Raw genomic sequence first — 16,508 nt, forward strand, 5'->3', positions numbered from 1 at the left:
TGCCAATGCAGCAATTTAACCTGAATACTGAGGTTTTAGTTTAGAAAAAACTCATACGTTAACATCTTTTGCCTTAAAAGAAAAACACAATAACAGAGCTTTCAATGATACAAACAACTTTTTATCGAAAGACATGCTTTTGAACAATTAATGTGATTTTTGCTGTTGTGTGCATGCTGATAATTTGTCTACCCTTGGCTCATACTTTGTAAATTTGAGAGCAACACATGCAGCACTCAGGTCATCTGTTAGTTGTTTCTGGTGTCAGATTTGATATAATTCAAAGCTGAAAACAGCTGCTCACAAGCATAAGATGATCCAAACAAAGTGAGGAAAGCAATCCCAAGTGCTTTCATTGACTTAAAAGTGTGGAATTTTCTGCCAAATAATTTTAAGGAATTCTGAGTGGCAAATCCAAGGCAAAACCTCCCATTAATAAATGGCCAATAACCCCCCATGCAGAGTTTTGAGAATCTGGATGGGGAAAATGTGCATCTGAGTGGCAAATCCAAGCAAAATCTCCCATTCACAAATGGCCAATAAACCCCCCCCCCCCATGCAGAGTTTTGAGAATCTGGATGGGGAAAATGTGCATCTGAGTGGCAAATCCAAGGCAAAATCTCCCATTCACAAATGGCCAATAACCCCCCCCCCCATGCAGTTTTGAGAATCTGGATGGGGAAAATGTGCATCTGAGTGGCAAATCCAAGCAAAATCTCCCATTCACAAATGGCCAATAAACCCCCCCCCCCATGCAGAGTTTTGAGAATCTGGATGGGGAAAATGTGCATCTGAGTGGCAAATCCAAGACAAAATCTCCCATTCACAAATGGCCAATAACCCACCCCCCCATGCAGAGTTTTGAGAATCTGGATGGGGAAAATGTGCATCTGAGTGGCAAATCCAAGGCAAAATCTCCCATTCACAAATGGCCAATAACCCCCCCCCCCCCCATGCAGTTTTGAGAATCTGGATGGGGAAAATGTGCATCTGAGTGGCAAATCCAAGCAAAATCTCCCATTCACAAATGGCCAATAAACCCCCCCCCCCATGCAGAGTTTTGAGAATCTGGATGGGGAAAATGTGCATCTGAGTGGCAAATCCAAGGCAAAATCTCCCATTCACAAATGGCCAATAACCCCCCCCCCCCATGCAGTTTTGAGAATCTGGATGGGGAAAATGTGCATCTGAGTGGCAAATCCAAGGCAAAATCTCCCATTCACAAATGGCCAATAACCCACCCCCCCATGCAGAGTTTTCAGAATCTGGATGGGGAAAATGTGCATCTGAGTGGCAAATCCAAGGCAAAATCTCCCATTCACAAATGGCCAATAACCCACCCCCCCATGCAGAGTTTTCAGAATCTGGATGGGGAAAATGTGCGAGGGGCCAGCTTGCCCCAGCAACAGGGTGTATTGGGGGGGGGGGGAAGAGAGAGACACACACACACACCCCCGAGGAAAGGTCGAGTTGTCCGCAGGCTTGCATGAAAACCCGCAAGGTGAACTTTTGCAACTCGCCCCCCAACGATGCAAAGACACAAACACACACAAAAAAGCCTCCCGTGTTGCAGAGAAAGAGGCGCCTTTGCATCGCGCCCCGGGTAAGGGGGGGGCAAGCTCGCGCGCTTCCCACACCAGCAGCAAAAGCCGTGCGGGTGCAAAGGGCGGCAAGTTTGCAAAAGTGGGGGGGGGGCTTTCCCACTCCGTTCCTCCGGTCTGGCTCCCTGGCTCCCCTCCGCCGCCTGCAGCAAAATGCAAACCCCGGGAGGGACGAGGAGGTGGAAATCAGCTCCGGAGCTCTGCCGTCGCCCTCCTGCATAAGGTATCCATTGGCCTGGGGGAGAAGCCGGCTGCTGCCGCCGCTGCTCTCCCCTTCGCGGCGTGCAGAGCGGGACTGGTGCCGAGCGGAGAAGCATGCTTGGTAGCAGCTCCCGACTCAGGGGGGCTCCGAGGGGAGGGGAGGGGAGGGAAAGGGGGGGAGTGATTCCCAACTCGCTGCCGCCGATTACAGTGCAGCCTACGGGGGGGGGAGAGAAAGCCCTCTTCCCTCAGCCTCCAAGGGGCCAGGGCCACTCACAGCAGGCGGAGGGCGAAGGCGCCGGCCACGCTCTTGCGCACCAGGAAGCTGCCGTCACGGCAGGCCCGGGCCAGCAGCTACCCGGCCAGCCGCACCGCTACGCCTGCCGCCTCGCCTCCGCCCCAGCCCCGTGACAAAGTTGGCTGCGGCGCGGTGGAAACTTGCGTCGAGGCTGCGAGGAGGGACGGAGGAGGGGGCAGACACGACGGCTCCGCGCGTGCCCACAGAGAGGGCTCGGCGTGCCGCTTATGGCACGCGTGCCATAGGTTCGCCAACACGGGTATAGGGGTTAGAGTGTCAGACTAGGATCTGGGATATGCAGATTTGATGGACCAACAGGCTGAGTCAGTGTAATTCATGTGTTCAGGTGAAGGCAGGACAGGTTTTTATGAACAAACCACAGCTTGAAGGCGTAGCGGCCTTGTTCTGTCCTCCCCCCCACCCCTGTCAGGGCAGGAAAGCAGGAGAGACGATCCTGGGGGCACCCAGGCCAGCATTTGTACCCGTTGTTCTCTGACTCGACCTGCCTCACGGTGTAGGCTTGGTTCTCCCTTTCTCTGTTCCTCCTGATGCTTTCCAAGTGGAGCTGTCCCTCCTTAAATTGCCCCCTCCCTGGCGTGGCTTCCTCTTCCGCTGGAGAGCCAGTGTGGTGTAATGGTTAAGAACACATGAACACATGAAGCTGCCTTTTACTGAATCAGACCCTTGGTCCATGAAAGTCAGTATTCTCTACTCCTACTGGCAGCAGCTCTCCAGGGTCTCCAGCAGAGGTCTTTCACATCACCTACTTGCCTAGTAGTCCCTTTAACTGGAGATGCCGGGGATTGAACCTGGGACCTTCTGCATGCCAGGCAGATGCTCTACCACTGAGTCACAGCCCCTCTCCAAGGCTCTCCAGGGTCTAAGGCAGAGGTCTTTCCTATCACCTACTTGCCTAGTCCCTTTAACTGGAGATGCCGGGGATTGAACCTGGGACCATCTTCATGCCAGGCAGATGCTCTACCACTGAGCCGCAGCCCCTCCCCTAACAGTGGGACAGTGGTTTGGAGTGGTGGACTCTGATCTGGAGAACTGAGTTTGAGTCCCCACTCCTCCACACGAGCAGCGGAGGCTAATCTGGTGAACTGGATTTGTTTCCCCACTCCTACACACAAAGCCAGCTGGATGACCTTGGGCAAGTTACAGTTCTCTCAGCCCCACCTACCTCACAGGGTGTCTGTTGTGGGGAGGGGAAGGGAAGGTGATTGTAAGCTGGTTTGATTCTCCCTTAAGTGGTAGAGAAAGTCGACATATAAAAACCAACTCTTCTTTTTCTCTCCCAACCTCTTCCCCAACAGTCAATTCCAGGAACTTTTCTATGGGCACACGAGCGTACACCCGTGTCCAGAGAAGGTTCCCAGAAACCCAAACAGCTGGCAAACAGTGCCACCCATGGAAGTTGCGTCGGGCTGCCGGCTGAACGCCTTGGCGCTCCATAATTAATGCACTTAAATATAGGCTGTGCTGGGATGAGGCCTCGGAGAGTGCAGGCAGGGTGCCCGTGTACTTGTGATATTCTCCGGGAAGCCGCCTCCTGCCTTCCTCAGATCTGAACTCCCTTTGGCAGAGGGGGGGGGCTGCTGGTTTTATTTTCTCCCTCCCCCCCAGTGTTCACGGATGCTGCAGCAGGTGGGGCTGTGTGTGTTCTGGGAGAGAGCATTAAAAACAAAAAGCAAGCTGTTCTCTCCGCAGCTTGGCAGGTACTCAGAGCTCAGATGCCCCTCCTTATGCCGGCTTCCTCTCTGCTTTCCCTGGTCAGCTCCTTGATGAAGAAGAGTTGGTTTTTATATGCCAACTTTCTCTACCTTTTAAGGATAATCCATCCGGCTTACAATCTCCTTCCCTCCCTCTCCCCACAACAGACACCTTGTGAGGTAGGTGAGGCTGAGCGAGCTCTAAGGGAACTGTGACTAGCCATACGAACATAAGAAAGGCCCTGCTGGATCAGGCCAAGGCCCATCAAGTCCAGCAGTCTGTTCACACAGTGGCCAACCAGGTGCCTCTAGGAAGCCCACAAACAAGACGACTGCAGCAGCATTTATCCTGCCTGTGTTCCACAGCACCTAAGATAATAGGCCTGCTCCTCTGATCCTGGAAAGAATAGGTATGCATCATGACTAGTATCCATTTTGACTAGTAGCCATGGACTAGTATCCTCCGTAAGAACATAAGGAAAGCCCTGCTGGATCAGACTAAGGTCCATCAAGTCCAGCAGTCTGTTCACACAGTGGCCATCCAGGTGCCTCTAGGAAGCTCATAAGACAATTGGAGCAGCATTATCCTGCCTGTGTTCCACGGCACCTAATATAATAGGCATGCTCCTCTGATCCTGGAGAGAATAGGTATGCATCATGACTAGTATCTATTTTGACTAGTAGCCATGAATAGCCCTCTCCTCCATGAATATGTCCACTCCCTTCTTAAAGCCTTCCAAATTGGCAGCCATCACCACATCCTGGGGCAGGGAGTTCCACAATTTAACTATGCGTAGCCCAAGGTCACCCAGCTGGCTTCATGTGGAGGAGTTGGGAATCAAACCCGGCTCTCCAGATTAGAGTCCACCGCTCTTAACTGCTACACCATGCTGGCTCTGGATCTGTCCCCTCTTCTTTCTTTCCTCAGGTTCCACGCTCCTGTCAGGCCGGTATCTCAGTTGATTTGTTAACTTTCGTTTTCCCACTGACCAGACTCAAGGACGTTGTGCAGACCTAACTCCGTTTGAAGCTCTGGGAACTCAGCTCTGTTTGTGATTTGTAATCTCTGCCTTTTTCTATGCTTTTATATTACCAAGTTCAAGCCAGCAAGCCTCATTGCTGTCACCTTCTTCTATGCTCTGTTAACCTATTTGACCAGTAAAAACCAGCTTCTTTGGACCTGACTGTCTCTGATGTGGTTTTTGGTTCAATTGGGCCAAGGGCTTACATTGTGACAGCAATCTCTCTTCTTTCTTCTGTCAGGCTGGAGCCCTGGAGGGTTCGCCTGCCACTCGGATGGGAGCGAGGAGAGCTGTCTCCGAGTGATTCGACCGTGGCTAGAGTCCCGTGAGGTTCGCCCCAGGCCCGGAGGGTTTGATCCCCGGGTAACGGGTTCCTGCTGAGGACCCTGGAAGGCTTCCAGTCGTTCCTTCCGTTGGGAACATCGTCTGTCGATCCCGACCTCGTACGGGACGTTGTAGCTGAGCTACTTAGGACTAGCACGGAGGTTGGTCGCTTAAATGAACTGGTACAGACCCAGTGGCGATCTCTAGCGATAACCCCGTGGATGTCCGACGCTGAGGATGCCAGTAACTTCCTAGACCTCCAAGCCTTTGATCGGTTGGTGGATGATGCCCGACTGGTGGCTGAGGATTTACAACTGCTAACTGACTCACCCAAATCAGTCCACGGTCCCAATTTGTCCTGCCGTCTTGACGACGGGAGCCATGGCAGGAGCGGCGCCAGAAGGTGTTTCTCTGGTGCCAAATGCAGCTGACTGTCAAGCAGAGGCGCAACGGATCGCTGTCCAAACGGCGCTACTGTTTGTGGGACTACCGAAGGATACCCCGGTAGCCAGTCTGTCACAATTGTTGACCCCAACTTTCGGGACTGCGCTAGCGGTCCAGGTTCAACCGCTTCTGGGCGGGGAGTCTAAACCACTCCTCACCCTCTTGGAGAAGGAACCTCTACCGCTTGTTACCATGGCTGCTTCCTTGAAACCCGAGGCCGCCCAAGCTCTCGTGGACAGAGAGGCAGCTGCGGCGGCTGAGGCGGCGGCCAAAGCTCAGGCCGAACGGGAAAAGGAGCAGCAGTTGGCTGCGGAACGGGCGCGGGCGGGTGTGCGCCCCAAAGACACCGGGCGAACCGGCCCCTCGTGGGGGCCAACGTTTTCTCCGGCTTTTGCTCCATCTCGCACCACCCAACACGTGCGTCGCCTCGCAGAACGGCTTCGGGGCTCTGACGATTCTGACGAGGAGGACGTATGGAGACGACTCCCATTGGGCCACGGGTTTACGGGCCAGTCGAGCACATCGTACGGGGGGACCTGAGGAAGAGGTGCACCTATTGCGAGCTCAAAACCGGGAGTTATACGATCGTGTAGACCGTCTCCAGGATCAAATGGAACACTTGTTTCAGGAAAATGAGCGCTTGCAGCAGGCGCTGACGACTCCAGCGCAGCCCATTCTCCCTGGGCCCGCAGCACCGGTTCACCTACCAGGTCAGCCGGTTTGCCAGCTCAACCACTTGCTCTCCCCCTGGTCCCTGGAGCCCCGGTTGTGCCAATTCCCGGGGCACCCATGCAACCGGGACAACCCGTGCCCGGCCAGTGGAAGCAGCCTCGGCTGAAAACGACCTATGATGGTTCGCTCGAGACTTTACCCTGTTTTCTGCATCAAGTGGATAGTTACATGAGAGAACAGGGCAATACTTTCCCACAGAGTCCGAGTCCGTTTCGTAGCTTCCTTATTGACGGGAAAAGCAGCTGACTGGATGGTCCTCCAATTTGACACTAGATCCCGATCTATCCGCTCCCTCAACAATTTCATGTCTGCCTTGCGGAGACGGTTTGAGGACCCCTTTATGGGGGAACGAGCCACAGCAGGGCTCCTCTCCAGTTCGGGAATTTGTGGATGAATTTCAGAGACTGGCCAGTAGGATTGTAGACTGGCCCGAGTCCACCCTCATTCATTATTTCAGGGAAGTCTTACACCCTGACATTCTGAACTGGTCATATATGCGGGGTGATCCCGAGACCCTGGAAGATTGGATTTTGCTAGCTGAGGAGGTCGAAAGCCGCCGTCGTTTCATTTCCCTGGTCTGACAGCGGAACAAAGAAAAGAGCGCCCAAAAACCCCCACCGAAAGCTCCGCTTTCCAGCCTGCGTAAACCTACACGGCCACCTCTGGATCGCGAAACAAGGTTCCAGAGGGGGGCTTGCCTTGTTTGCGGGGAATTGGGCCACTTTGCAGCGGCTTGTCCTCAACGCCCGGAGGCCACTCGCCCCAGTATGCCACCCCGAGTTCGAGGGAGATCTCAACGCAGAGGCACCGCGGCCACCCGCAGCGCAGCGCCGGGACGACCAACACCCTCTGCACTTCACGTTGAGGAATCGGCTAACCTTTCTGCACCAAGCGACCCCGCAGGGTCTCAGATTACAAGTGCCCCAATGGGGGACAACTCTCCTTCTTCCAACGAGGATAATCAATGGAATTCTCCAGCTCTAAACCTGGAAACCCCTCTGTATCTGTCAAAAAACGAATTCGGTCTGTGGTGAGTGGAGCGTCTCCACAGACCCCTGCAGAATCTCCTGCTAAACCCAAAGCTCCTGTCAAAGTGAGTGAAGTGGAAACCACTGTTTATGTGGACACAGTGTTGCAATACTATAAAGGGGGTCCCCAACTGCCTGTCAAGGCACTTATTGACTCTGGCTGCGGCCGCACCTTAATTAGTGAAGCCACGTTTGCAGCCCTCAAAGTCAAGTCCGAGGCTTTACCAGCTCCAGTCCGATTCGCCCAGATGGATGGGAGCCATTTTAAGGGGGGGCCAGTCGATCATTGCACACGGGGAGTAGCGATGGGTATTGGTTCTCATTGAGAACAAATAGACTTTACCATAGCCCCCATCCGATTCGAAGTCGTCCTAGGGATTAATTGGCTTAAAGGTCATAGTCCCTGTATAGACTGGGAAACTGACACTATTACCTTTGCCAATCCCAAGTGCGAACAGCACCGACGGGAAGTCGCGGTGGTGCCTCCACCCGCTCCGGCGTTAACCTCTGATGCCGCATCGCCAACACCTTTGCCCGAAGCATACAGAGACTTTGCAGATGTCTTTGATATCAAAGAATGCAATGCCTTGCCCCCCCACCGTACCACAGACTGTACAATTGAGGTGGTAAAAGACTGCACACTGACTAAGAGCAAGATTTACCCTATGAGCGTTTCCGAACGCGCTGTATTACATGACTTTTTGGATAAAAATCTTGCTCGAGGGTTTATTCGACAATCGAACGCTCCCAACTCAGCCCCTGTGTTCTTTGTCCGGAAAAAGGAGGGAGACCTGCGTTTATGCATTGACTTCCAAAAGCTTAATGCAGTCACCCAAGCCAACGCTTACCCCATACCGTTGATTTCAGATATTTTGGGACAATTGCAGGAGGGACGCGTATTCTCCAAATTGAACTTGGTGGAAGCTTATTATCGCATCCGTGAGGGAGACGAACCCCTCACCGCCTTCTCTAGCTGTTTTGGAATGTACAAATTTCTTGTGATGCCCTTCGGGTTGAAAGGGGCCCCGGGGGTCTTCATGCAACTCATTAACGAAATCCTCCATGATTTACTGTACCACTGCGTGGTAGTTTATTTGGATGATATTCTTATTTATTCAAAAACCATGGAGGAGCATGTTGCTCTGGTCAGGGAAGTTTTGCAACGTCTACGTAACCACCAGCTCTATGCAAAGCTGTCTAAATGCGAATTTCACCAAGAGAAAATAACTTTCTTGGGGTACATAATCTCTCATCGTGGCCTTAGCATGGACCCCCCAAAGTCCAATCGGTACTTGACTGGACTCCACCCTCCACCCGCAAGCAAGTGCAGCAATTTCTGGGCTTTGCTAATTTCTACCGCGGTTTCATTCCCAACTTCGCTCAAGTGGCGCTGCCAATCACTGACCTCCTAAAAACGAAGGGTAAAGGGGTTTCTGCAACGTTGCCCTCTGCCAAAATACTGTGGACTGATCAATGCCAATCCGCCTTTGTAGCCCTCAAGCGACTTTTCACTTCTGAACCTGTACTACAGCACCCAGATCCGAACCAAATGTTTATTGTACAGGTCGATGCGTCCGATGTAGCCATGGGGGGGGGCCTTCTCCAGAGAGGTCTGGATGGTCTCCTTCACCCCTGTGCCTACTTCTCGAAAAAATGTGCGCATTCCCAATTAAACTGGCCCATTTGGGAAAAGGAGGCATCAGCCGTCCACCATGCCCTTACTCTGTGGAGGCAATTCCTGGAGGGGTCCAGGGTCCCCTTCGAAGTCTGGACCGATCAGAAAAATCTAGCTGCCCTCACGGGGACCCATAAGTTGTCCGCAAAACAACAGTGTTGGGTGGACTTCTTTGCTCAATTTCGTTTTGTTCTTAAACATGTGCCTGGAAAACAGAACGTGCTTGCTGATGCCCTATCCAGGTTGCCTCAATACCCAGTGAAACTTGATCGGCCGACAGACTCTTTATTCACGCCGGCTCATAGAGGGGCCCTGCCCATGCTAACCGTGCAGACCCGGTCCCAAACTCGACCCCAGCATGGAAATCGCACAGTGGCCGACAAACTAGTCAACCCTACCCAGCCGGCTACCTCGCCAGCCCCCCTTGCGCCATCTGTATCCAGCGCCCCACAGCAATCAGTTTCCCCACCCCCTCCATCACCACCAGCTCCTGATCCACCCGCTCCCGCGAAAGGAGGGGGGGTGATCATCTCCAATTCCTTCCTGTACGCCCTTCGGGCTCAGTGCTTGGCCGAACGCACTGCCCAGACCCTGCCCCAAGGTGTACTTGAGCAAGGTGGTTGTTGGTACAAGGACTCGAAACTATACGTGCCTAGGATACTTTGAAGAGAAGTCCTGCAATTAGCCCATGGAGCTAAAACCACGGGACACCTTGGGTTCCTGAAAACCCTTCACTTGTTGCGCAGACAGTTTTGGTGGGGGGGATGCGTTCTGATGTGGACTCCTTCGTTCGCAGCTGCCCTATTTGTGCCACAGTCAAACGGTCTCAAGGCAAGCCCCCAGGACTGCTGCAACCACTGGAAATTCCCAGCAAGCCCTGGGAAGTGATTGCCATGGATTTCATGATGGATCTCCCACTTAGCGGGGGCAAAACAGTACTATGGGTGGTTACTGACTTATTTTCCAAACAGATACATTTGGTTCCGTGTGCGGGTATTCCCTCTGCCCCCAAGTTGGCCCGCCTCTTCGTGTCACATGTTTTCCGTCTTCATTCGTTCCCACGCAAGATAATCTGCGACCGCGGAAGTAGTTTCGTGGCTAAATTTTGGAAGGTTTTCCTCAAGTTGGTGGGGGTGGAGCAAGGGTTGTCGAGTGCTTACCATCCCCAGACGGATGGGCAAACTGAACGTGTCAATCCTGTACTGGAATGTTATTTGCATTGTTATGTCAATTACCACCAAGATGACTAGGTAGAACTGTTGCCTTTTGCTGAATATGCTTACAATAATGCTGTCCATCAATCTACAGGGTTCAGCCCTTTCTATGCTGTGTACGGTCAGGACTTCGGTCCTATTGCCCCTGTAAAGGTACCGGAGGGGGAGGGGGATCCCGATGTAGCCTCTTGGGCGCATGCCCTCCGCACCACATGGCCCTGGCTGGTGAGCAACCTAGATAGAGCCAAGCGCAAGTATAAGGTACAAGCAGATAAGCATCGTTCCCCCAGCAAGGATTTCCATGTTGGTGAATTAGTGTATCTTTCCACTAAAAACCTGCGATCCACTCGACCTTGCCACAAACTCAGTGCCAAGTACATTGGACCATATCCCATTGCTCGGATCATTAACCCTGTCACTGTAGAACTGACTCTCCCCAAAACCTTGAGACTTATCCACCCAGTCTTCCATGTCAGCCTCCTTAAGCCTCATGTCGCCTCCTCGGAATGGCACCCAGAACCGCCTCTTGAGCAGCCCGTGATGGTGAGGGGGAGGAACATTTTGAAGTGTCTAAGATCCTAGATTCACGTATACGATATGGATCCCTGCAGTACTTAATTCGCTGGAAGCACTTCCCCCCTGCCTACAATGAGTGGGTGCTTGCACAAGACGTCTCCGCCCCACACTTAGTGAACGCCTTTCACACCGCCTACCCGGACTAGCCGTCCCCCTTGCAAGATGGGAGGGGGCCTTAAGGGGGGCAGAATGTCAGGCCGGTATCTCAGTTGATTTGTTAACTTTCGTTTTCCCACTGACCAGACTCAAGGACGTTGTGCATACCTAACTCTGTTTGAAGCTCTGGGAACTCAGCTCTGTTTGTGATTTGTAATCTCTGCCTTTTTCTATGCTTTTATATTACCAAGTTCAAGCCAGCAAGCCTCATTGCTGTCACCTTCTTCTATGCTCTGTTAACCTATTTGACCAGTAAAAACCAGCTTCTTTGGACCTGACTGTCTCTGATGTGGTTTTTGGTTCGATTGGGCCAAGGGCTTACAATGCCCCTCCCTGCATCGTTGGCTCTTCTGCCTCCGCCACCCTGGGCCATTCAAAGCCCTCCTGTTCTCTTAAATTGCTCCACCCTTTCTCCCTTCCTCCTCATTAAGCTGGGATGGACAGATGTCAAATTCTCTGGCTCCTTCAAATACCGCCCCCCCTGCCCCGCAAACTTAATTGCAGCTGAATGCAAATTATTTATGTGTTACTTCCGCTTCCATGGTGCGAAACATTATACAGGCTTTCAGGCAGATCAGAACTCCTCTTCAGGCTAGCAGTCTTAAATGGATTTTGTTTCTTATTCTGGATTTTGCATGACAGAATACAGCTGTTTATAACACACCCACACATACACATTTAGAAATCCAGAACTGAAGAAGAAGAGTTGGCTTTTATATGCCAACTTTCTCTACCACTTAAGGCAGAATCAAACCGGCTTACTATGACCTTCCTTTCCCCTCCCCACAACACCCTGTGAGGAAGGTAGGTGGGGCTGATAGAGCTGTGACTAGCCCAAGGTCACCCAGCCGGCTTCGTGTGTAGGAGCGGGAAAACAAATCCAGTTCGCCAGATTAGCCTCCGCCGCTCATGTGGAGGAGTGGGGAATCGAACCTGGTTCTCCAGGTCAGAGTCCACCGCTCCAAACCACCACTGGTACCCTGCCACCTTCATTCAGCTCACTGCATTGACTTCCTCTAAAGCAGTGGTTCCCAAAGTGGGCAGTACCACCCCCTGGGGGGCGGTGGGATTACCTAGGAGAGCACTAAGAGGCAAGAGGCCCCCCAGATGTGGGCCCCTTCAACTGTGTTGTTCACTAATTTACAATACATCAAGCTATGGCACCATGCTGGCAAATTGGGTGGAAACGAGTAGAATTTTTTTCCAGACTTTGAAGAGTTGGTACCACTGGATCAAGTTCATCAGTTTTGTTGAATAAATTTCAACGAAAAAGTTTTATTGGTTCTTGTAGGTTATCCGGGCTGTGTGACCGTGGTCTTGGTATTTTCTTTCATGACGTTTCGCCCGCAGCTGTGGCAGGCATCTTCAGAGGAGTAACACTGAAGGACAGTGTCTCTCAGTGTCAAGTGTGTAGGGGGGTTGGGTTTGAGCTGAGTCATTGTCCTGCAAAGTATTAAAGGTAATTGCTAATCACACATATTAAAAGTAATGTGCTAATCATTGTCCTGTAAGTATCAAGATAATGTGCTAATTACATTACATTACATTAGCACATTACCTTTAATACTTTGCAGGACAATGACTCAGTTCAAACCCAACCCCCTTCTGACTATATATTACTCTTCCTACACACTTGACACTGAGAGACACTGTCCTTCAGTGTTACTCCTCTGAAGATACAGCTAGAATGTGAACCCACTGTGAATTATCCTCTGAAGATGCCTGCCACAGCTTTTGAATAGATGTGCAATTAATTGTTACTGTTTTGAAATTTTATTGTTCTTCTTTAGTGCATCACGCAAACCCCTATTTTGAATAATGCTTTCTATAGGATAGGGTAAGGGGCGCTGGGGTTGAGTTTGTGGAACCAAGGGGGCGGTGGCCCGAAAAGTTTGGGAACCACTGCTCTAAAGCAAGAGGCAGTGCCAGAGTGGTGGAATACAACCCCAGGGGTGTGTGTGTTTCTAAAACCAAGTGTATGTGTAATAAGCCGTGCTGAATCAGGCCATGGGGACCTGCGATGGCCCTGTTTCCCTTTGTGACCCCACGGGGTACCTCTGGCAACATGATTCCACTCTGTTACAAACCAGCCCCGTGGAAGAGAAAGTCGGCATATAAAAACCTTCTTTTCCTGGGCTAGTGCTTTGGCACTCTAGCTCTGGTGCAGCATGAGTTGCGACCCACCTCTCTTCCTTAGAGCTGGGGTAGGTTTCTCTGCTGTTTCCTCTGTCCTCAAGGCCATCCACATGGTTTTCTCTCTCTTTCTCTTGTTTCCTCGTTTCCAGTCCCGCAGAATAACGAGAAGCTCCAGGAGAGCCCGTGTGTCTTTGCGTTGACGCCGAGGCAAGTGGAACTGATCAGAACTTCCAGGTACTTGGCCCGGGGTTCCCTGTCTCCCCCTTAGGCTCTCCCTTTTCCTCCCCATTAGCCAGGGGAAGGGTTTTCGGCTAACCATTAGGAAGAACTTTCTGGCAGTCAGAGGGGTTCTATGTCAACATAGAAATTATTTTAAAAAATAGTTAAAAATGGCATTTCCTTGGTTGATATACTGTAACCACATGCCAGATGCGTTTCAGCCTGTTTGGCCTTCCTCAGTGGTCAATTGAAGCCCATGTAAAACATACACACGTATTTACAGATATATAAACATATACAATTATATATCAGACCAGGCATGTACATAGGTTGCATAGTATATTTCCAGTTATACAAACATCTGGTTAGATTGTCTACAACAGTGGTGGCGAACCTATGGCACGCGTGCCAGAGGTGGCACTCAGAGCCCTCTCTGTGGGCACGCGAGCCATCGCCCCAGCACAGAGTTTGCCTGAGTTTGTTCCCCTGGCTGAGGAGGCTGGGGACCAGCGGTGCCTTCCCGGCTCCTTCCCAGTGACTTCTCCGCAGTCGCCGGCTGCGCGCTCCGGAAGTGAAGACAACGACGAGCCTTCTGCCGAGGACTGGAAGAGGCGGAGCCGGGACAGGGCTGGACCGGGAGTGGGACGCCTGGACGGCCATCTGCGGCGGGCTGGTTGGTGACTGCAGCGCAGGGGGTTGGCAGTGAGGGCCGAACAGGGGCCCGCCTGGCGTTTGTGCTGGAGCTAAGCCCTGCGCTTAGCTCGGGTTTCCACTATGCTCGTTCATGCAACTGAAGGTGCCTCTGAGCGCGTGCAGAGGGCTGCTCCCACCATCAGCCCCCCCATCTAAATTTTTTTTTTTAATTTGTATGAAGATAACAGTTGGAAAAAGAACCAAACTGAAGGGGTGGGGGCTATGCTCCAGCTGCTTTCCTTCCCCCACTCGGCCACCCATGCAGGGTTTCCAATCTCCAGGTAGTAGCAGGAGATCTGCTATTTCAGTTACCTGGAGAAAATGGCCGCTTTGGCAATTGGACTCTATGGCATTGAAGTCCCTCCCCAAACCCCACCATCCTCAGGCTCCGCCCCAAAAACCTCCCGCAGGTGGCAGAGAGGGACCTGGCAACCCCTAGCCCCATTTGGACTTCTAGCTGTGTTGGCACTTTGCGATAAATAAGTGGGTTTTGGGTTGCAGTTTGGGCACTCATTCTCTAAAAGGTTCGCCATCACTGGTCTACAAGTTGTTATACTGGGCTGTATATGTCTCCCATATAAAACGTGTGTGCAATTATCAACTAGGTTATTTTATTTATCCCACCCAACCTTGGGTGCCCAGCTTCTGTTTTTTAGGTTGGGTCTCCTTCCCCCCTTTTTTTTTTCTTCGAGTTAGAGCTGTTCCTCAGTGGAACAGGCTTCCTCGGGAGGTGGTGGGTTCTCTTTCCTTGGAGGTTTTTAAGCAGAGGCTAGATGGCCATCTGTCAGCAATGCTGATTCTGTGACCTTAGGCGGATCATGAGAGGTAAGGCAGGAAGGGTTGTGTCAGTGTTTGGCTCTCACGGCCCTTTCTTACATGCCCAGGGTAATGCCGATCGCCCCATTGGGGCCAGGAAGCAATTTTCCTCCAGGCTCGATTGGCTAGGGATCCTGGAGGGGTTTTCCCCCCCATCCTCTGGGCGTGGAGTAGTGGTCATTGGGGGTGTGGTGGGGGAGGTAGTTTTGAATTTCCTGCATTGTGCAGGGGGTTGGACTAAATCGGGTAGGCAAACTGCGGCTCGAGAGCCGCATGCGGCTCTTTGGCCCCTCTGGGCTGCAGGATCGCGGCCGCCCACCCGAGAGAAGCCACGTTCTCCGGGCGTGGAGGGTGCGGGGGGGGGGCTGGCTTCTTTCGGCGGAGGATCGGGGCTGCACGTCACGGTGGAGGAGAGTCTGGCGTCCCTTCCCTGCCCCGGCCGGGCTCTGCGCGCATGCAGAAGTCCCGCAAAAGTTCTCCGCCTTTCCTCCAGCCCAGAGCCGCCGCCACGCCTGGGGGGGGGGGCGGATCTTTGCAACGTGCTGGCCCGAGCACCGGGGAGAGGGAGGGAGGCCCCGATCCAGCACACACACACCCTCCCCTGCCTTCCTCACCTGCAAGCTCCAGCGCGTCGCCCTCGTGGCCTGCCCTTCCCTTCTGCTGGTGGAGAACGCCAACAAGAGGGTAGTGGGGGAGGACACCCCTTCGACTTCCTCCTCCTCTTCTTCCTCCTCCTCCTCGGAGGCCGAGGCGCTGAGGAGCGGCAGACGGCAGGCCGGCCGGGGAGGGAAGGAAGGAAAGAGTCCAGGAGGCGGCGGCAAGGAGGAGGCCGAGAGGCGAGCGTGGGAGGCCGAGGCGGCCAGGATGCGCCAGGGCGGCCGCCGAGAGATCAGTGGGGGTCGGGGAGATGCAAGGCAATTGTTCACATTAAGTGTTCGTCAGTCATTGTCATGATTTAATTTTATGGATACCTTACTTACAATTTAATTTTTATCAATAAATAAGATCATTATTAAGTATGATATCAAGTTTTATTCAGTCTACCTATAGTTTAATTAAGACTTAAAACTTTAATTAAAGTTTATTAAGTTAATAAACAGTGTACCTACCTATATAGTTTAAGTTTAAGAAATTTGGCTCTCAAAAGAAATCTCAATCGTTGTACTGTTGATATTTGGCTCTGTTGACTAATGAGTTTGCCGACCACTGGACTAGATGACCCTGGGGGTCCTTTCCAACTCTATGATTCTATGGTTCTGTGACCCTTGGTGCATGGTGAGCTTGCCGTGCAGGGCTAGTCTGTCTCTGCTTTGGGAGGGGAGGCGGCATTTTGTACCCAAAGGGCATTTGAGTAAATTGTACAGCAGCAAGATCGGAAAAGCCACAGCTAGGCTGCGCTTTCGGGCCTCATTTCTCCGGTCCCTAAAATAGGAGCAAACAGCTGACCTCACAGGGTTGATTTCTATTAGATTATGTGGAAACTCACTACTCCCCCCCCCCCGAAAAAAAATACAGTTGGTTCCCTCCAGCCTCTCTGTAAATGGGTTTCAGCAACCTCCTTTGCAGGGTTAGAAGGAGGGTGAACAAAATTAAGAAAACATGTATTCTTTTCTCTCCCCCCTCGTCCCCCTAGACATTAAGGAAAGTCCTCTTTTTGAGTT

The 16,508-nt window shown here is 52.2% G+C and overlaps 1 protein-coding gene across 2 annotated transcripts in view; it reads left to right on the forward strand.

Moving 5' to 3' along the window:
* The window catches only part of PIAS4 (protein inhibitor of activated STAT 4), a 61,934-nt gene that overhangs the window by 32,568 nt on the left and 12,858 nt on the right, over positions 1-16,508 (forward strand). For both annotated transcript variants that reach the window (XM_056844545.1, XM_056844546.1), the window contains exon 3: positions 13,269-13,353. In XM_056844545.1, coding sequence (XP_056700523.1) covers positions 13,269-13,353 — 85 coding nt within the window. The remainder of the gene's footprint in view (positions 1-13,268; positions 13,354-16,508) is intronic.

This window comes from Euleptes europaea, chromosome 2 (assembly GCF_029931775.1).
Source record: "Euleptes europaea isolate rEulEur1 chromosome 2, rEulEur1.hap1, whole genome shotgun sequence".
Classification (NCBI taxonomy): domain Eukaryota; kingdom Metazoa; phylum Chordata; class Lepidosauria; order Squamata; family Sphaerodactylidae; genus Euleptes; species Euleptes europaea.